The sequence below is a fragment of the Pseudopodoces humilis genome, chromosome 5 (genome assembly GCF_049639895.1).
Source record: "Pseudopodoces humilis isolate 2021_Gansu_Grassland_sample_001 chromosome 5, ASM4963989v1, whole genome shotgun sequence".
NCBI classification, from domain to species: Eukaryota; Metazoa; Chordata; class Aves; order Passeriformes; family Paridae; genus Pseudopodoces; species Pseudopodoces humilis.
This window is the reverse complement of record NC_142204.1, coordinates 64,965,105-64,987,332: the sequence shown is the minus strand read 5'-3', so window position 1 is coordinate 64,987,332 and position 22,228 is coordinate 64,965,105. Positions and strand designations below refer to the sequence as shown.

The 22,228-nt window shown below is 40.7% G+C and overlaps 1 protein-coding gene across 3 annotated transcripts in view; it reads left to right on the top strand.

The window, feature by feature from the left end:
• Positions 1-21,520, top strand: part of SEMA3D (semaphorin 3D) — a 134,616-nt gene extending 113,096 nt beyond the window's left edge. For all 3 annotated transcript variants that reach the window (XM_088055042.1, XM_005526032.3, XM_014255204.2), the window contains exons 13-18: positions 1,247-1,335; positions 3,145-3,186; positions 4,393-4,550; positions 6,564-6,628; positions 8,793-8,932; positions 18,529-21,520. In XM_088055042.1, coding sequence (XP_087911168.1) covers positions 1,247-1,335; positions 3,145-3,186; positions 4,393-4,550; positions 6,564-6,628; positions 8,793-8,932; positions 18,529-18,942 — 908 coding nt within the window. In that variant the 3' untranslated portion in view covers positions 18,943-21,520. The remainder of the gene's footprint in view (positions 1-1,246; positions 1,336-3,144; positions 3,187-4,392; positions 4,551-6,563; positions 6,629-8,792; positions 8,933-18,528) is intronic.
• The last annotated feature ends 708 nt before the right edge of the window (positions 21,521-22,228 follow it).

Below are 22,228 nucleotides of genomic sequence, written 5' to 3'. Positions count from 1 at the left end.
TTTAGAGGTGTCAAGGCCGACAATTACCATGCAGTCACTAGATGGCACTCCATAATATGCAATCATTTATTTTTCTGCAATGCCTTCCTTAAACGTGAGTTTTCTTTTCTGTAAGTGCATGGTTTTATTCTATTTTATCCTCTAAACTCATTGTAAGGAAAGAAAAGAATGATAAAATTTCAATTATATAGAGAGACTGAATAAGAATATAACAAATAACCCAGGAGATGCTGAACATCAGAAGATCAGTAGCTTATTATGTGTTTGAATGTACACAACCAGCTTGTACATGTGCAGGCTTTTGCAGTTATGTCAAACAAACTCCAAAAAAAAAGCTCTAATTCATAAGGGAAACTGTAATAATTTGGCTTTGATTGGTAATATGAACTTCAGTAGTTTGGGAAAAGAAGAATGAAAATTTCATTCATTCCCTTATAGTGTATTATTTTTCATTATTTTGATACTATGCATAGAGTTTAGGACTAAGTTGCACTGCATCATTCCCACATCCGAGCACCCAACCCACTTCCCCTGAGCAATTTCTGAGTTCTTTTTAAGGCTGTTCAAGGTTCACTAATGTGTAATGATCTGACATGAAATGAGCAGCTGTTTTTTTCACCAAGCAAGAATTCAGGATAAAACTGATGAATAGATTTAACTTAAAAAAATTCTCTAGATTACTCCAAAGAATTAATGAGTAAATTAAGATTTTGATGCTGAATTATGGTTTGTTTTTATTTTTTAAAAATTCCTTAAATGAAAAAATAAATTTTAAAAGTGCATTGCTTAACTTCTTGCATCAGAATGAAGCTTACTTGTGATTAAGGAGCTATACAGGAAACAAATGAATTCTATAAAAGAGAGGAAATAATTTTTTTCCAATTTAGTTCCCTGAGCTGGATCTCTTTGGGGTCAGATGGGGCCCAGTTCTGGCTCAGGGAAATGTGTAGAAACTTGTAGCTGGCAGCATGGCCATGCTTGTGTGTGTTTGTGTAGCAGGAGAGTTGGACCATCCCTGCCAGGAGCAGCCTGTGACTGTGTTGGCTCAGCCATACAGTGAAACCATAAATGCAGTGTATGGAGAGAGCTCTGCAGGCAGCAGTGGATGCAGTGGGGATAGACGTGGTCGGAAAGACACATCCCTCGTGGAGTAGCTTTATCCACGGGGCTGGAAATGGAGTGGTCCATGCATATGGATGTAAAACCCACATACCTGTGGGTTTTACATGAGGCACATTTGTTTCAGACGTAGGCACAGTCCTGAAAGTTGTGAGTATCACTAAGGAGAAGTGGACCAAGGAGGAGGTGGTCCTGGAAGAGCTGCAGGTATTCAAGGTAAGCAATGATACAACATCAATTAAATATTATTCAGGGGACTTCGTGGCCCAAACTGGCTTTGTCTGTCTGGTTGTTTGTTTACTGGAACACATTCAAGTTTCCAGAGGGACACTATGTAAATTTTTAAATGCCTTGGTACTCTTTGGGCAAGTCAATTGAAAAATGTCCAAAACCAAATAGACCGTGATTTTTCAAACCCGTAGAAAGTCTCACTTAGCCTGCTTTGTTCTAGTTTAAAATCTTATATGAGCATTTTTTTTATTATTTATACGTGTTAAAATAGTAGTATTGTATTTTTAATGTAAAATTTTCTATGACCCAATTGGCATTTGGCAGTATTCTAGGTACAATAAAATTTTTTAAAGGACAAACATACAAAATTCCATGGGTGCAGAGAAATCTTTAAAATAGCAACATTGGGAGTTGAAAACATAAGGAAAATACGAAGTTAGTTTTGATTATCACTGTACTTTATCACCAATCCTTCCATTGGTAAAGGATGACTCAGTATTTTTGACCATTTCAATTTGGTTATTCTGTAACTGGAACCCTGCTAATACAAATTATTTCTTCATAAATACAGCTTGTAAAAAGCCCAAGATTCTTTTTGTTGCACAGGCACAATTTCTGACTAATTTCAGTGCTGGTAAAGGAGCTGACATCAACATACTTTTACATCAGAAAAATGGAAACCTTTGTCTTCCCTAATGATTTTGTTTTTCATTTATTAGTTTTTCCTTAGTTCTTTGCATTCTCACTTTGCTTTCTTCTCATGCTGCACAGCTCTTCAGTTTTCACTCTGCTTTTCCATCAAAGTTCATCTTTATCCATGACATTTTGATTACTTTCTCACACATCCTCTCTCCTATGTGCTGTACAGCCCAAATTTATTCCATACTGAATAAATTTTGGGAACTTTTCCAAGTGTAAGCACAGGATCATTAAAAATTATTTCAAAGAGTTCATTTCTTCATATGCCTTTTGATACGTCATGGTATGATGAAACTTTGATTTAAAGGATCTATATGTCTTCTTCCCACTGTCTTGGACACCAATTATAAATATCACTCAGAAAATACCAAGATTACTCCGTGGCCTGCCAAATAATGAGCAGTTCCTGTATGCACACCAATTTGTTGCATTCTTAGAACATAACGTCAAGGCAAAGTGTGCCATATCATATTTAAAACAAAAAAGAGGTAATTTTTTTTTTACTCAGCAGACATTCCTTCACATTTTTATTGGTAACATTTATAACTTCTACCTCTATGTTTTTGAATCCAGAAAATTGAAGGGCTGAAAAAACATGCTTTATTTCCTCAAACTGCATTAATATTAAACAATAGGCTTAGATTAATCTTCTGCTGGGTCATAGATAATACCCTGAGCTTTATGCTGTTCTTACATCAATCACAGGCAAAAATTTCACTGTCTCTCATAGCCATGAAATACATCCTGGTGTAGAGATCTGCCTATGTATCCCTTAAATGGCAGCTAAGCCTTTCAAAAGCAAATGCTTAATACGAACTAAAGTTGATGTGAAGGCTCATTGCCCAGGATGGGGTAGACAGAAAACTCTGAGAATTAAAGCTAATTCCCTCCTTCCAGCTGGGGAAATTTATGGGAGTTCTTTTTGGAAACATGAATTTCTTGATTTTCTGTTGTTTAGGGGTTTTATTAATATTTGTGTAAACCATGCAAATGAACCTATAATTTTTTTTGCTTATTGTATGTTGAGTTTTGCTCTCTTTTTCACTAAGAGCAGGGAATTTGTAAACTAATATACCTTGCTATTTTATTTTTCAGCATCCTTCAGTTATCTCAACCATGGAGATTTCTCAGAAACAGGTAATCATAATCTTGTTTAACTACTGGAGGATATGAGTTGCACTGGACACCTATTTTCATGTGACGCCTGTTGCTTAGTGGCCAAACTTTCAATGGATAGCTCGTAAAATGTAACTGGAAGGAAGGAGATATGTTTGAAATTGTTTGCCTGCCTAATTCCTATTTGCTTACAAACAGTAATTTGTGTACCCAGGCTGGTAATTATTCAGGGAAACAAACCTTTAGTCATATGGTAGTGGGATTTGTAAGTGAAGCCAGTGCACATTCTTTTTCCAGCCTCCAGAAATACTTGTCTCTTTACAATCTAGTAATAAATTATTATTACTATTTTTGTTTTTATTTTTATTAGTAGTCAGGAGAGATCAGGGCCTCACTGCGCTAAAATTTGTACGCACACAACCAGTCCCCCTCCTCTAAAACTGCAGCCTGAATCTGGGTGGTCCAACCCTGGCAGCACAGGAGCCATTCCCAGTGCGGTATCTCCTGATGGAAAACGGTTTTATGGCAGCTCCAAGCTCTGTCATGGCTCCGTGCATGTTCAGGAGGCAGCGTGACACCAGAGCCACCCCTCCCTGACCCACTGAAGTGGCCAGAGCAGCTCTGGCACAACACAGCTCACTCACACGGGAGGAGGTATTTTGCCTTTCAGGCACGCACAGCACAGCTGGGTCCCATCTCCCATGAAAAAAGGTGGCAGGCCAGATGGAAGTGTTGCATGAGCCAGCTCCAGCTTGGACCACCCTTGGCTCCACAGGCAATCCACTCACACACTGGGGACAGGGGAGTAACATTATCTCCATCCTACCTCAGGATCAGAAGCAGAACATGAAGTTTATTCACACAAGGTCACCCCTAGTTCCCAGATCGTTAACATCATGACTATGCAGCCCCTCGTTTTTAAACGTGTTATTAAGCCATTCTTTCCATGATTTGCGTCTGATCCTTTACTACAGCACACATCTAAAGGTGTGAGGGTGTTGAGTGCTGGTGTCTTTCCAGGACTGCAGTCCCCTTTCCTCTCTGCTGTATTGCTGGGATGGATGGTTCACACTGTGCCCTGAGAAACATTTTACACTAAAGGAAGAATTTTTCCCTTGTTTTACAAAATCTGGGGTAAAGTCTGCAACTGTGGCACTAAAGAAGGGAACTTTTTACACTGGCTACTTGGAGAACTTTCCTAATTAATTCGCTTTGCCTGATTTGCAGCAACAATTGTACATTGGTTCCAGGGATGGATTGGTTCAGCTCTCTCTGCACAGATGTCACACGTATGGGAAGGCTTGTGCAGACTGCTGCCTTGCCAGAGACCCATACTGTGCCTGGGATGGAAACTCTTGTTCCAGATATGCCCCTACTTCTAAAAGGTAAGAAAAAAACATGATGTGCTGTGAAAGATCTTGCTGCTTGCAAGAATTTTAGATGTTCCAATTCATAACTTGTTGCCTTTTTACTTAGCATATAATTTGCCTTAAAATGTGATCATACTCTGGCCATGTTTCACATTTCTGCTCAAAGAGCTGTGAAGACAACATAGCTTTGTTTAAGTGTGTGTGACAGTAACTTGGCTACTGCAGCTAACATCATAAATCCATCACTTTCCCTTTTTATGCTGAATGTTTTAAGGCACAAGATGCTCAGATGGAGGTCCAGGTTGTGGCTAACTCTGCCCAAGAGGCAAGAGCCTCTCTTAAGCTGCTGACTTTTTCATAGTAGTTAGAAAGCAGAGTTTAACATAGCATCCCAGAGTGGTCAATAATAAAATATATTTAATTCCCTGAACTAACCCAACAATTGTATTTGTGGTCTAGCCATGAGAGGGAGACAGAGATTTAAGTACCATGATTTGACCACATTGGCAGCAGTCTTTCCACAGTGAAAGAAGCTTCATCTGAATTTTCTGTACCCACTAGCTAGGACAGCACCTTTGATCTGGATGGAGGGAGAGCACACTGCAGGGTCTAGCAGCACAGTGCCTAAGCTGTTAGATGTGTCTCCTGAAGTTTATGGCTGATTTTGTTAGAACCAGAGTCCTTCACAGCCTCTTCATTCCTCTTTGGACAAGGTCCTCCTGACAGTAATTCTTGCAGTGGGGCTGCAGTTTGAGCTCAGGTTCTGGAAGGACACTTGCTACCTTAGGGGTCACAGGGCTAGGTCCTGAGCCATTGAAGTTAATGACTCATGAGTTATCATGTCATGGTGTCAAGAAACTTTATGTGTTCTCCCTCATAGCCAAAGCAAACTAAATTCAGAGAAGCATAAATGAAAGGAGAAAAGCAAGTGTTCAGGCTCACTGCAAAGTCAGTGACACATGAGGCTTGCTGAAGTCTGGGGTGGGCTGGGACATGGAGATCGATGGTCCGTGCTTTTACACAGATGTGCAGTTTGGAGAGAAAGCCAAAAGTCTGTGTCTCCAAAACAAAGGATGGGTGACTGGCCCTGGGAATCTTGCAGATCAGTTACTTGAATGTTTTCCTTTAGTGTTGAGGGCCGTGCTTCCAGCATGTCTACAGCTTTTGCTCAGTGGACAGATCAGCCCTGGCAACCTGCTCTCCTTCCAAGGCCTTGCTCTGCACACAGGAGAGCCCACTGCTGATCCAGTTCCTTCCTGGGTGTCCAATTCTTCTACTGAAAAATGGAAGAAGTTTCCATTTTTTTCATAGCTCTTATGACATAAATGCAATCATACACAGAGGAATAGTTTACTTTCTTTTTAGTGCTATTACACTGAAATGACAGTAAATCATGGTGAGTTCATGCAACACCCAGAGATTGGCAGGCAAGTTAGTAGATCATCTCAGACCATTGCCTTACATTTTTTTCAGTCCACAAAGATGAAAGATAAGCAGATTTGTCAATTGTTTGTTAACAAACTAAAATACATGCTCGTCTCTCTTTATTTTAAGAATTGGTTTATTAGTTAGTATTACCTTGGGCTAACACTGAGCTTTATTTTTAATATCACCTGTTGAACTTCAGATCTCTTTTATGATCTACAACATGAAATGTTTTTAGGTATTTGCAACACAGTCCACCCCACCAGGAGACCTCTGGTCCTAAAGCAAATTTAGACACTCTTTCTGTCACTGTATTACACACACTTTGTTTTAGGCAGATACTTTTCTCTCACTTGTTCTCTTTCCCCTCCCAAATCAAATTTGGTTTTCTCAAATCACAGGCTCTTCTCTTGATGTCAGTTGTACAAAACTCTCTAGGCCACATGCTGCTTTGAGGGTGAGACTGGTTTTAGTTAAGACTGTAATTGTCAGCAGTAGGATGAGAGCAATGCAAGTCCACATCTGCTGAGCTCCTCTGTATTTTGTTGTTGCATTCCAGCAATTATGTCTGAAGTGTTACAAGTTTGCATGCTCTTCCCATAGGCGAGCCAGAAGGCAGGATGTCAAGTATGGAGACCCAGTTGCACAGTGCTGGGATGTGGAAGACAGTGAGTATTTTTCACTTTTCTTGGTCTTTCGTCACTAAAGCAGCAGATTTTGCTGTGAGGGTCTCTGTCTACAAAAACTTGCTAAGCCAAACAGAACAGTTGCCTTTGGCACACTCCATATCCATTATCCCATAGTTAAATTTTCAGAGCTGGGGCTGCTAAGGGACAGCCAGCGTGGGATTTCACCCTTTCATCCCTTATAAGCAATCCTGCCCAGTACTCACACCAGGCAGGGAGATATGCCCCTGACACCAAAACATCACACATGTCCCTGAAAATGGCTCATGGGATACGCATGATGTTCCATCCAGAAACAGGGCAGCAAATCCCACAAGGAAGCTTGCAGAGCTGGGCAGGGAGCATGCCATCTCTTCTCTGCTACTCAGGCCCCAAGGCTGGGCTGCAGCTGCCAAACCATCCCCTTCCCCTTCCCACAACTACTTAAATACTCCTGTTATTAACAGGAACCTACCCCCTTCTCCCTGCCCGCTTCCCCTCCCTTTCCCACTCCCTCTTTTCAGATGCCAAAGGGTCTGGCTGCTCCTCTGGCATCTGCAGCCCTTCTCTCTCAGCGAGCACTGTCAGTATGAAACCCTGTGGTTACACAGCAATCTCTGTGGCAGCATAAAATAAATGAATAGCATTCAGACCCAAGCGTGGCTTTGTCTGGGGTTCTTCTAGCTGCTTATTAAAGTGAACAATCCAGACAAAACAGTATTGATTGTATCACCACATTGAACACTGGCTTTGGGACAAGCCATCCCTTCCCACTGATCTCCGGTTATTCTGTGCCGCTGCGGTGCTGGGTGCCTGCTGCAGACCTCAGTGGGAGGCAGTGCAGAAATCAGAGCTGCTTGCCACAGGATCAAAGCCTCAAGTCTGTTGTACAGTGTAGAGGGCTCTGATTGTACGTGTGTGCTTGCAGACATAGTTAAAAAGTCAGGGTAAAATCTCATTTCCATCAAAGTCAATGACAAAACTCTGTTCATCCCAAGGGCCAGAATTTCCTTGCTTGCTGCTTGCCATGACTCTCCAAACACTGATATCTGAGACTGTGCAAAGCTCAGGGTTATAGAAACGCCAGCAGAAAGGCTGAAAGTGTCACATTTTCCTGGAAGGATAGATACTGGAAGAGTTAGCTTTAGTAGACAAACCTACAGTCTCGTAGCACAGAAATCGGTATTAATTCTTTGCCCTGACATAGATAAAATAGCAATTTTATCCACCTGGGAGTGATTCCTGTGTGCTGTAAACCCATGAAGCTGACCTTTGTCACTCCAGGCTCTTGGCTTATTTAGGCCGTTTGCTATAATTAGTAATATTATGGTCCCCAAACTTATTTGCATTCAGTGCTCTGCTGTGTGTGGTTCTCTCCCACACTTTGTTGGCTGAAAGAAGTTGTTTGGCTCTATGGAAATCTTAGTGGCACAGGGAAATAATGCAGAGATCTCAAATTTCTGTAGATCTCATACAGGTACTTGTTAAATTGAAAACATGTTCCAAAATTGTTTTAATTTTGAAATGCAGCTAACTTTTGATTCAGGAGACACCATTTCTTTCACCTTCCATTCTGTTATCCACAGGGCATAAGAAACAGCTTTAGTCTATTGCTAAGGTAGATAAGACACAGATGAGACAGACTAGAAAGAAAAATGAAGATGCAGAGATTAAAAATTACTCAGTCAGAGTTTCAGAAGACCAAGGAAGGATTTCAGATCTCCTCATGGCTCCTTCAGTGCTTGCTCTGAAACATACACTGAAGGGAGGCAAACTTGAGTTTACTTTATCCCTGTGACTCCTTTGGGTGAACAAACCAGACCATACAATCTAATTTCAGCAGATTTAAATCAGGTTTAGTAGTTGTATTACTTAAAGGAAAAATACAGGTCAGATTTTAAATTCCTCATAGGTGAAAGCCCCAACTTTAAAATGGAGCAAGCTCATGATACAGATTTTATTGACCTCTTTAAAAACCAGTTGCACTGAAGGAAGGTTAGCAGCCACCTCTAAATCCTTATAGTTATAGTTTAAGCTAAAAGTGAAGTTTCCTTTTGTGTTTTTATAATTCACTCACTCTTTTAGCATCTGTTCCAAATCAGGCTGTTTTCCCATTGCTTTAAAAAGCAGGTCAGGGTTAATCTCCTGTACCATGTTTGCTTTCCAGGCATTAGTCATGAAACTGCTGATGAAAAGGTGATTTTTGGCATTGAATTTAATTCAACTTTTCTGGAATGTACTCCTAAGTCCCAGCAAGCCTCTATTAGGTGGTATGTTCAGCGCTCTGGAGAAGAACATCGAGAAGAGGTAAGTTATAATCATCAAGGCAGGTTTCCTCCATAGAGAATTCAGCTGAGCACTGAGAGGCAGGAATTACTGGGACTAGTTGATGTTTTACTTTTCCCTGCCTCACCTTAGGTATCATATAGCATTCTGCTATCACCATTTGGGGCTTGCAGTGGGGAAGAGAGCAGCCATTTGCACTGTATCATAAGCATATTTTGATATTTATTTTGACTTACCTGCTCATCCTATTAAAAAAAATTAAAAAGGGAGATAATATAGATCAGTGATGAAAAGTCAAAGCAGTTTCATCCCATAATTAACACATCTGCTTCTGTAGGTAAAAGTATGATCATAACCCTATCTGTCAATAAAATCTCAGCTCTATTTAGTGTCTGATTGTTTTCCCTTACCATGTTAGGCAGTGCAGCTAAGAATTAGATGTATGGTTTGCTGCTTCTCTCCATGTCTCCCCAGAGGAGGAATGGTCTGTGTGGTTAAAAGGCTTTTTATTTGCTTTTTTCTTGTTAGTGGAGTTTGAGATTTTTTGCTTAAATGGCACTCTTCACTGATGCAGAGAATTCAGGTTAAGGATTGCTTCTTGCATCTGGTGTAGAAAGCAGTGAGATTTGTGATGGCCCTTAATTCCTTTGGGATGCAGCTTTGGGGTCCTCACTGATGGAGAAGCTCTGGAGAAGCCTCCAGGTCGCTGCAAACCCTCTGCACAATTTCCTGATGATTTCTCTCTGATCTAGTGACAAAAGGGCTCTCCAACATGACTAAAAGGTCAGTGTCCTGGGACTGGTTTGGACTGGGTTTGTGAGTGAGTTTCAAACCTCAGGAGTTTTCATAGCCTTTCTCTTACATGAGTGATTTTGCGTCTGAGGCCAAGTCCTGCTGTGATGGCAACCATGGCAACAGGGAAGGAGAAGGGAAATGAGCTGCCCTTTCAAAGGATCCGGTCCCAGGTGCTAGATATGCTTTTCTGTTAAATGTTCATCCAAGTCAGAAATTAGTTTAAATGACAGGAATTATCAAACATACAACAGGTCTTCCACTTTCAGTGATAGTTCATCCTGTGAGATGTCCTGAGTGCAGAGAACATTCTGGTCCTTTCCAAAGGCTGGGGAGATTCAGGCCAGGGCAGGTGTCTTTGAGAGAATCACCTCTGGCTGGGATGTGACGCATGGTAGTCACCCCAGAGTTGCAACCCTTGTTGTGTCTTGGCTCAGAAAGCCAGAGTTAGGGGATACTTCTCATTCCCTACCAGATAAGACAAAAATCTACAAGGATGTATATTGACTACAAGACTTCAGCACTTTTAATTTATTCCACTTCTCTTACACATATTTTGGATTGACAAAACTTTTTTCCTCTGCTGGGGGAAAAAAAAGCTTAATTAATTTTTAGACAGGTGCATTAACACCAAAAGAAAGAGATTACTACTTTGAAATAATACCTGTAACCCCCATTATAGCCCATATGTGGGGAAAAAAAATGTCTTCTGATCAGATGGCCAAGCACCCTCCCAGCCACAGGAGGTTGAAATGCACACCCAGCTAAAAGTGTACTGGCGTTTAAAGACCTACAGTCGTTCATTTTACTGAAATGGAGTTACCTTTACTCTCCTATACAGCAGACTCTGCTCACCTTCCCTAAGGCAGCAGTTTGTAAATGGTCATTGATCAGGGAAACAAGTAAAGTACTTTCTTAATCCTTACTGTGTGTTTAAGACTAATTTTAAAGTAAATTTAAGCAGATAGTTAACAGGTTTCTGACTTGGGGGACAGGAGGAGGGCTGTTTGTTACTGTTTTTCTGTTCTTGTGTGTGTGGGTTTGTTTTTTTTTTTTTCTCTGAATGAGAAGTTATGTCAAGTTTTGAGAAGACTCAATCATTTTAAAAACAATGTATTGCAGCTATACCATGAACTACAAACTTTGTGTAAATGAGCCAGTTCTTTGTGTAGAACACAATATTTCTATATCATAATAGACCACACTTTCAAGACTTTAAAAGCCTCTTTTGAAGGGCTGCTTTTGAGTCTTTATCTGTGCCAATTTAAGCAAAAAGATATTATCAGTTGATTTTCTCATAAATCACAGGTTCAGCTAGGCCTCTGAAGGTCATGAAACCAAACTCAAGCTGTCTTTCATGTTTGATTGTAGAACAAACTGCAGGTCAAACCAACTTTTAAGCAGATTTGCGGCATGCTAAATGTGTATAGCATAGCCTAAATTTAGGCTGTGCTCTTTCTTGACACACTTTGAATTTCCAAGAGGTTTGTTGTGGAAGTGGCCTGGCCCCTCTTAGTTGTTCTGAGCCAAATGCCACTTACCCAGGCCTGGTGATGTTCGATACTGCCCAGCATGCCAAGGATGTTAAGGCTGGGAGGGAGTTAGGGAATGTGTGCACGTGTGTGGTGGCATCAGAAGCCCCAGCAAACACACAGAATTCATCTTAGCACATTAACAGCAATGTTTACTGGGCTTACTCTGTGTACACAGTCTGACATCTGTTTGCATGAGAAAAGTAAATCTTTTCTAAAAGGCTGGATTAACCTCTGAGGCAAATTTAGTAGAAAATTTTAAGGAGAAATGTGCACAGATTTTCTACAATATGAATGTTAAAAGTAGGCAAAGAGCTTTTGCCACACATAGTGCCTAAAGCCAGAGCAGTGTCTCTGTGATCTAGTTTTTGTAAAAATCAGCTCTTGGGTGGTTTGGGGGGGTTTTGGGGGGGGTTCAAGTTGTTGGTTTTTGGGGTTTTTTTTCCAGTCTGAAGGCAATAGCCTATAGAAATGCATATGCACACATTGATGATTAGATTACGTCACTTAATGTATAAGTTTTGTTTGAAGCTTGCCAGAAAATTCTAATAATAACAATTTCTAATATTTTGACCCAGCTTAGTTTCAGGATCCTAAGAAATTGAACTCCTGAACAAACTAGTTCTTGATATATTTTATTGCTACATATCATTTTTAAAGAAACAAAAAAAACCCTTTTTGTTTACTTTTTAAGATAACTATATTCATGTAGAAATTACATGTTTTCAAATGTGTAAAGTTAAATTCCATTTATGGATCCCTAAATGATTGACCAGGTCTGTAGAGATGCTGAACAATCATTCCTCCTATTTGATGGAATAAGTGTGAAGTGGTTAAAATGTTAATCCCTTGATAATTTGCAGATCCAAAAATTGAGGTTTCCAGGTTTTCTAACTTGACTTACCAGTGAAAATGAGTTCATCAATATGAAAGCCTGATTGGAGACCTTCCTAGAAAATCCAAAGAGCAGAGTAATTGACTTTCTTTTCAAAATACGTCAATTTGACAAAAATACCATATGTGACAGAAACAATGAGGTCATATTTAATGTATAGCTTGATCTTTGCTCAACCAATTCATTACCATAACTTTTCCCATTACAATTATATTTTCTGCTCTCTCTGTCTCCCTTCCTGCAGCAGATTTCTCAAATAACACTGTGCATTCTTTTAGTGCATGTCTTAGCAGTGTAACTTATTGTGATGACAATACCATGCTTTGCAAATGACTCCATGCACCTGGAACTTAGGTTACGGACTTTTAGTTCCAGGGCTGGAACTGTAATGTCTCAGCAAGTCTTTAAACTTGGCTTTACAAAGAGATGGCTTTGCACTGTCCCAGACATGCACTGCAGCTTCCTGAGGGAAGGGAAAGGGCAAAGTCCAGACTAAATGGGAAGCATTTGGCCCAGCAGGATGTCCCCGACATTTCACCCTTAAGGTCATGGTTCAGAATGTGACTTCCAGGCAGAGCAACCTGTGGGGAGGGACAGGATCTCCTGTGGTACAGAAGCTGTCACCAGGTCATTTTGCTGCCAGTGGGAGTACATTTCCCTGTAGTTCAGGGCTCTTTTAAGGTCAGGAGTCAAATATCTAGTGCTTTTGTGGTTAGTGTTGCTCACGCAATTGATCATGTTTGTTCCTGTGCGTGCGGCGTTAGTCACCAGGATGACGAAGAGTGTTTCAGTGCCTGGAGTTCATAAAAAACTCTGGGGACGTCATCTGTTCATAGTGTCTTAAACTGCTGAAGCTCTCTAAAGCTTTAAACAGATACTAGTTATTGCTCAAGAAAAAGTCCTGTGTTATTTTATGCATATAATAAGTGTCAGGACTGCAAAAAGTGAATGTGTGGCTCCCTACAAAGGCATTAGTTTTGGTGCCTTGTTGCTCTGAAAAGCATCAGCAGCTCTGCTTTAGGCTGCACTTCACTCCGAGTCTCCTGTGGCTCCCAATCTGCCAAGCTGCCACCCCAGCAGCAGGGGACAGAACAAACCATATGGTCTAAAGCGACAGAATAGGTGCAGACCACTTTTAAGTTTCTCCTTTCTGCTTTGCTCATACCTGGTGGTGAAAATAAATCCACCAAAATTCATGGTGACATTCCAGTTTCTCCTTCACCCTTTCCACGTTCCTGCCCCACAGCTCAGACTATGTTTCCCTGTTGGATGAAGCATAAGGACTATCTGATATTTTGAGCTGGACACACTTTTGGACAGGACATTTTACAAGGCACACAGCATTGTAACCCAGTTCCCTCATCAGAGCAGGGAGATGTTTTTTCATTCCATATTTTAGGCATTTTTTTCAGTTTATCCAAGACAAGTTTCCATATATTTTTGCATCTGGAGGTTTTTGCATCATTATCGTAACTTTCTTTGTTACAAACATCTGGCCTAGCAGAATCTTAAGAAAAAAGGCCACAGATTCAGTGCCAGCCCTGAAATCTAAGAGCTGGGTGATGGCTGAATAAGGCAGAAGATGCACAGCAAGGACTGAATTCCAGTAGTACCTTCTGTTGGGGGAGTGTAATTCAATGTTTGAATCTTTAGGTCAGTGAGAAAGAAAGTCAAGAGAGTTGGGAAAAAGAGATTGATTTTGCAGCCTAAGGACTCCTTACAGTTCTCATGCTTTCATTTTTTTATTTTATTATATAACTCACTGCATTTTTTTTACCTTGAGTGTCTTAAGTCAGACTAATACTTTCAGGAGTTTCATGGGGAAAGAAGAGAACTAACTCTGAACTGGGTGACATTTCTGATTTGATTTGGATATGTTGGAGGAGTGACGGGAATAGAGGAGTTTAAGGTTTAGTCTCAGAGTAAGTAGTAAACTTCACCTTGAAACTAATAGGAATCATGCATTTCCATAATGACATTGTATCAGCAACACATTCTTCATTTTTCCTGAGGCTGTTGGTAAATAAAAAAAGATGTTAAGGAAAAAGAAATTAACTGTACAGCTGTGTTGTAGTTAAATTATTATTTTCCCATACAAGAGAAACAGTCATGTGTAACAATAATGTCAGAAAAACCCTAGAGTGATCTTTATTTCCAGTCAAATTATGAGGATGTAAAAGAGAACAATAGAAAAACAAAGATGAATGTGAATTATCTGCAAATGTTCCTCATTTTCTTTTCCCCCTCTCTCAATTTGTTCAGGGGTTGCAGCTAACCCATGATTAGTCCAGCTTTACCTCTAACATTTTTTCACATCTTGATTAATGAGGAAAGGCAGGCTTTGAAGCCACTTTCTTCTCCCAGACAGGTGCAGTGTTTTAACTGTGAAAGAGTTGACATGTGAATTATTTGTAAAGAGGGAGCCATCTAAACACATCATTAACAAAGGACAAAAAGCATTGACCTAACCTGGTGCCACAGCACTTTCAGTTCCTTGGTGTTTTCCATCTTACTGATTGCTTAAAGATTTGCCCTTATTATTGATAATACTTATTTTTTTCTCCATTGTTAAATTCAGGTTGTGAAAATCAAGTGTTAGATTTGCATGGGGATCTTTTCCCTTTGCCATACATTGCCAGTGTCTGTGGCACGTGCCATAATTCAGGTAATGTAATTTTTGGAAAACTTACATGCTTCTCATAAAGGATGAAGGTACAATTGTTGATACAATCTCATCAAAAATCTGCCCCCACTTCAGTAAGAAAAGAAAGTTATTGGTAATCAATTACTTTAATTTCTGTGATTTTTAAATTGTTTCCTATGGAACAAAACTATGTCTCTCCTTTTAAAGTTTTATTGTACGCTCAAATTTAAGGACATGTCAGCAAGCTTCTATAAATTTAAGCATGTGTATTTCTGAATTGTTAAATCCTATTTAGAAATATTTTAGAAGAGTTAGTGATTTTGACATGGTGGGGGGTGAAACAGTGAATCCACAGTTGAACAAAATAAAATTTCTTTTATCTAAGTAGTCTTTTAACTTTCCTCATAATTTAATAAAGTACATTTTACATCTATAGGTCAGGAACCAAAGACCACATTAAACATTCAAGGGAAAGGTTAAAGATCTACTACCAAGTAATGAAATGCCAGGTGTTTATGAAACTCCAGAGCCCTGTGGGGAGGAAAGCATAGAGGAAAGACAGGAGGAGTTCTGAACCTATGGGTAAAACAACATAAACAGGATACTAAAAAGAGAAGTGAGGGGGGAAAGCAGTAATGAAGTGTTTCTCAATATGTGTGAAATCGGAGCCATAATTTTATCCTGCCAGAGGATAAGAAAGGAATGAACAATGAGGGCACAGAGAAGGAGGTGACAGTCACCCTAAATCAACGTCCAAGGTTAACACAGGACACTGTGTAGGAGCACTGCTTCATTAAAAATAGGAGTCATGATGGGCTGGGATTAAGGGACATAACCAATTTAGACTTCTACCTTTATATGCATTATCCCAAGGCAGAGAGGGGTACAGCTCCATCGGTTAACACGTTTATGACTAAAAAGTGATGACTGTCACAAAAATGGCAAGGAGTTAAGAGTAGCAGGGTGCTGGATTTGGGGGTCCAGCAATCTTTCCAAGTTTAGATCTGCCATTATTCTGCCTTTCTTTCACTGAAAAGAGGCAAAGCCCTAGGGAGGGCACTTTGGACTGGCACCCAGCCAGCCAGAAGAGCCAGCTGGAGCCCTTCCAAGTGTGGGAGGTGCACAGCTGTCAAGACGCTCTAGACTACAATACTGGCAGAGCCACCGGCAGGCAGATGCTACTGCTGCGATTGCATCAAGCCCCGAGCTCAAAGACATCACTCCTGTTTTCACTCAAACAATGTGGGAACTTGGTCTTTGCAGAGTGCTTATGAAACCCAAATGTCTGGAAGTTAGCTGCTTCTTCCCATGCTTTTCCCTCAATTTCGCAAACTTGGATCTTCATGTTGACATGAAGTCTGGGCAGAAGAAAGGGATTTCCTTGTCAAGTTGCAAAAGCCAGGCCTCGAAGCACTTCCACCTGGCCCCTGCTCCTGCTACTCTCTGTGGAGCACAGCACCACAAGGAAACACCTGCCCTAGACATACTTCTGCCTAGAGCTCCTTATTTGCAGATTCTTTTGTAAATTTTATGCTCCTGTTTTTACTGTAAAAAAGGAACATTTACTTGGACTGAAGTGTCCCTAGCTGATCCAGTTGAGGACTACTGCCCTGTTCTGTGGGTTCTGTGAAAGAAGAGCAGTCTAGTTTGTCTCCCTCTTACCTTCTGTGCAAGTGCTTGTGGCTTGACCATAATTTCTCTGGTTTAAACACAGTGTGGTAAATCAGAAGTAGCTTGTGCTCATTTGGCACCTGTTGTCAGGACAATCGATTTTCCAGGAATTTCCTGAAATTTGTATCATTTCACCCTCTGGGTACTGAGTAGACATGCTTATATGCAGTTTACAAACAATGAAACTAAAGCTCCCGACACCAACAACTGGGGTCAGGAGCCAAAAAATACTTGGCCAGAGAAACAGGCAACCAGAGCTGCAATCTGACCTTCTTTAGTAGCAGCTGATTTCTTGTGTCTGCTGCTCTCATATCTGTGGCAGTACACAGGCCTGTATCCATCCATGCAGATGACTTGCCTACATACCTGTCTAATCCATGTTACTGAAGATTGTTACAGCTGAAGCAGTAGGAAACAAAAGTCTCTGTCTCAGGTTGTATTATATTTATGTGTATTGTTTTTTCTGAAGATCTCAATATGGTCTCTCAAACTTTTTTCATGATTTCAAAGTCATTGTCATAGAAACTTAGAAAAGGGTAAAGCTAAAAGCCCTGGAAGGTCATCTCATCCATCTCTTTGCTCCAAGAGACTCTATTATGATAAAGTACTAGTGAGTTAGAATCATAACAGATGGAGAATCATATGTATGTATAAATTTTTTCCCATGGAGTAGCAGAGGGAATTGTGTGCAGATTTTTTACATAAAGAAACAGTGTGTAGCTTACCCACTGTGAATAAATCTAATTTAGTCATCTTTATGCCTCCCTGATCTTCATCCTCTGAAGTTTGCTGGAGGGTCAGATGTGCACTCGTGGAAATTTTGCAGATTCTGTGTTGGTTCTTTCTGCCCCCAGACCCCCTTCTCAAACCCACTACCCAGCCTTAAGCTCCAGTTTTCCCCCTTGGCAGTGATTCCACCAGCAGAGCCGAGGCTGTCTCCAGCAGCAGTGCAGGTCTGTGGGTGCCAGCTGTGCTGCAGCCTCTGTGTGGCAGCAGAACACAGCGTGCCTGGGAGGGAACAGCTTGGGACAATCCGGCATCATTTGCAAAGGAAATGCTGCTGTTGGACGTCAGGAGTAAAGGCTCTGCTTTCTACTTCCACCTCTGCTACTAATCTTTATATGGTCTTTGGCAAATCACTTACCTTCTATGTTTCCCAGATGCAAAAATACTTAGGTGCCTAGTACCCCATCCTGTTTTTTGGTTTGGTTTTGGTTTTGGTTTTTTTTTTGAGGGGGGGACACTATTTTTTGATTTAGGTTATTTTAGAAATAATTTTCAGATTGCCAGAAAGGTAATTTACCTGACAGTATTAGTCGTCTAAGGTGCACCTTACTTTTAACGTGTGGGTTTTTTTAACACATGTATTTTTAAAAATATTTCTATCCGTATATTAAATTACACCTCCATGCTGTCAGACTTCAGCTCCCACCTACAATCTTATTCTTTTGTTTAGGGTTTCTTAAATTCTTGTTTTTCTCGAAGTTATTCTCCACAGATCCTAGCAGTGAAAGAACTGTACTTTGTTGTATCCATCCAGTCTTATTGCCTGCTTTTAATCACATCTCAGTGAGTCAAAGCCAGGATCAACTTCCTTTTGTAAAACTTGGTTGAAGATCAGAAACACAGCATTTCACTGGAAAATCAGTAGTAGTACTCATATTCATTGTAACAGGGCCTCAGCACTGCAGATATATACAAGCACTCTGGTATTTTGGGTGTATTACAGATACCTCAAAAAGAGCAGTTAAAAAAATGAATGGGATTTGTGGCAGTACATAGCTCCCCTTCCTTGGAGAAGGCAGCCACACTCACTGCACTGTGGTGTGATGAGTGTTGCTGTCTGTCCTGTCAGCTGTACAGCACGTGTCTTTTGCTGCTGCCTACTGAGTGTCCATGATCCAGATGTTAGGAACAGGACTTGGGCCTTGAAGGAACTGCTGGTATCTGTCCCAGAGGCCCCTGGGGATGGGACACTCCATGTCCCAGCCAGGCCTTGTGTCCACCTCACCATAGCACTGACACACATCTCATTTTGACAATGAGACTCACCTCCTGTGTTCTTTTTTTTCCAACCCCACAGCTGAAGGCTGATGAAAGGATCATTAAAACGGAGCATGGGCTGCTGATCCGCAGCTTGCAGAGGAGGGATGCGGGAGCCTATTTTTGCAAAGCCCAGGAGCACACCTTTGTCCACACCATCGTGAAGCTGAATTTAAACGTCATTGAGAATGGACAGATGGAAAGCACTCAGAAAACTGAGGACGAGGAGGGCCGGGTGAGGGATTTGCTGACGGAGTCCCGGCTGAGGTACAAGGACTACATCCAGCTCGTCAGCAGCCCCAGCTTTAGCCTGGATGAGTACTGTGAACAGATGTGGCACCGGGAGAAGCGGCGGCAGCGGAACAAAGGTGGTGCCAAATGGAAGCATGTGCAGGAGATGAAAAAAAAGCGAAACCGAAGGCACCATGAGCCAGCCAGGCCACCATCGACGTAGTTTGTAAATGCTATTTAAAGAAAGGACATTTTCCATTAAAAAAAAAAAAGATACTGTGTTCTGGTTTTGTGCATCTTGCCTATGAATTAGTACTGCTTCTTCTTGAAATCAGAAAACTTACCATCACTATTAATCTGTGTGAGAATGTACAGTGGGATTCAATGACAAATGACATGTTCCTTATTGGAATGCCACAAACCAGGCAATAATTTCAAATGCATTCATTAAAAAAGAAAAAGTGTACACTTTTAGCTAATTTCTGGGTAGCCTTAGATGGTGTGAGCTGTGTTCTTTACTTCCTGCATAATTTTCACATAGGGTTTAGTGTTTGTGTTCCCATATTAACATTTGCTGCCACATTCCACCCCAGAGGTGGCTACATTTCAGGGGAAGGCAGATGTACTTCTAGTTCTCTGGCATCTTTCTGAATAAGAAGCATGGTAGAAATGTGTGACAGATCTGCAAAAATACCCACTAATTTACCCACTGGGCCTGTATACAGGCACACGGGTAGGGTTTGCTAGCACAGAGAGGCACAGCAAAAAATCAAATTAAGTTTTGGCTTAGGCACAGCATTCGTTCTCCCCATAAAAAAGAGAAAGTATAATCATGGTTTAAGAGGGGGGAATTACCAAGCATTTCTCGTTAGTGTTTGAGTAGCCACCAGTTTGCAGTCCATCTGCTGAAATGAAATGTTGACTCTAATTGAAATTGCCACCAAGATGCTTGGGAATAAATTTCCTAAGTGGTCCATGGGAGGTATGTGCACAAATTCTATTAACAAATAATGGGACTTCTGCCTGCACCTCTCTTATGTCTCTAAAGGTTTGACTCTGTTTCTCTGGCCCTTTGCTGGCTTGGTTTTATGCAGAGGAAAAGAAAATTAAAAGACAACAACAAGGCTAAAATGAAAGACGATGAGGGAAATATGTAGTGGCTGAGACCAGTGCTCTTGACACAGAGCTGACATTCCTCAGATGTGTGTATTCTTTGGGATTTTTTCTCAAAGGTCTTATGTATTTTTAAGTTGAAAATTTGCATTGTTGGAATTAATACTTTTATTATAATTAAATAAGAGATGTCCACATGTAAATAAACCTTGTAAGTTAGAAATTTGCTGTATACCATAATTTCATTTGTAAAATGTTCCTTGTTCCTTGGTTTATATTTTGGGTTTAATAATGTAAATTTTTACACCTAAGCAAGAAATTCTGGCCTCATCCTTGTCTGTTTTACATCAATATTATTCAATTAATTTTATTCCTGATATGCAGCAACAAACACGAGCTCAAAATCAGGCCTACTCTCTTCTCTCATGAGTCACAGCCCCCCTCTCTTCCATCTAACCTCCCTCCGTTTTGCCTTTCACGCCTTTTTGAGTGTGAAATGACAAATTAGCCACTTCCTCACATGGAAGACAACTTTGATGGATACCAAAATGACAGACTTTACTTGTTTCTCATGCATTCTACAGATCTTGAGAGCAAAGTCTGTGGGAAACCCGTGCAATTGATGTGCACCTCATTAAGGGACCAAAACTGTTGGCTCTGAAGCCCTTGCCCGTGCTGGTGTTTGCATGCTCATTCAGTCACAGATCTAAAATTGTGAAGGTCCAGTTTGCATCGTTGTTCATTTCCTCTGTGTTGAAAGTCGGATATGGCAAAGCGTTCGTCAGATTTCAGAAAGGAATCTCAGCTTACCCACATTTCTTGTAAAACCCAAAAGCTGCATTTGCATGTGCTGTACAAAAGCCAGCGATACCATATGTCATTAATTTTAGATGCTTTTTTAATAGGAGATGTATGAGTTAATTAGGAGATATTAGATAGCATGCGTACAATGCTTTGATAGTGTAAAGCACCGAGTGCTAAATATTATAAAATACATCTGTGGGGAGGAGGGAATTTCTCAGCACAGGACCTTTAATCAGCAGAAAGACTGATGCTGGAGATACTAACCAGTCATACAGTACTTTGAGAACATGCAGATAACTTTTTGGCATTTTTGCTGCAAAATAATGTAGACCAGGCATTTCACAAGAGGCTCATCAATTTGGGTACCTTGATTTTAGGGCCAATTAAGACTACTTAGGGAAGGTATGGGGGGTATTAAACTACTACGCAGGGATACTTAATATTCTTGGCTGGAAGATTATGCTGTCACCATACAGAACCTGCTTAGTTATTCTTTATTAGATTTTTATCACTCCACAAAGTCCATTTTACTGGCTTGGGCATAAGGGAAATGAGTGGAACCACACCAAGGCTATGGAATGGCTGCATTCACAGGCACTGGCAAAGGGTCCTCTCTTCTCATCAGTGGTGACATGTTACTTCAATTGACAGCTCCCATCACGTGTTTGCCTACTTCATAAAAAAGCAAAGCAGGGTCTTTTTTCATACTTTTTCTCCTCCATGAAAATGGAATAATCTGATTTTTTTTGGGGGGTATGATTTGCGGTTTGTATTCTACAAATGAACCCCCCTCCAACTGACTTTAGTAGAAATCCGGGATAAGGGTCTCAGTACTGGGAACATTCAAATTAAATGGTTGAATTAAAATGTTATTGCTCTTAAAATCTACTTTCATTTCTTTTATTTCAAATGCTCTTGCAATGAGATTCTTCTTAAAGAAATGACCTCATCAGTCTGGGGTACAGTGGTAGCATAAAAGCCCAAGTGAGATATAAGACCTCTTCCATCATGGGAAATAAATTCAATATTCTCCAAACCAGTGTGTTGCACTGGGTTCATGCCACCCTGGGGAACATATTTTAATAATCCCGCATAGATAAAAATCTGTGGTTTGATACACTGGGTAAAATGAATGCTGTGGCTGGCAGGGGTAGCACATCTCATAAGGTGCAGGTAATACACATGCAGGGAAGCCAGAGGACCTTGGAGACCAAGGAATGGGAGGGATAGATTGAGAGTCACTACTGGAGGTAAGGCAGGGTTTTGTTGGGCAGGACTCAGCAATGCAGACCCAGGAACAGGAGGAGCAGGGAGTCTTTTCCACAACCTGCAGTCTCAGAGGGAGTTCAGATGAGCTAGACCAGAAACTGTAACAGAGGACTATCCCCAACTTTTCAAAAATGTTTCATCTTTTGTGTAATTTAGAGGCTCAACTTGAAGTTTGCTTTAATTTCAATTTGATGATTTGGGGGTCAGTTGGGCTGCTGTGAGCTGTACTATGAGCCACAACAGGCCTGTAGTTAAAATGAAACTCAGCCCTGCCTCTTTCAAGAGCACTGTAAAAGTTTAAATTGAATGGATTTTTGGTACAG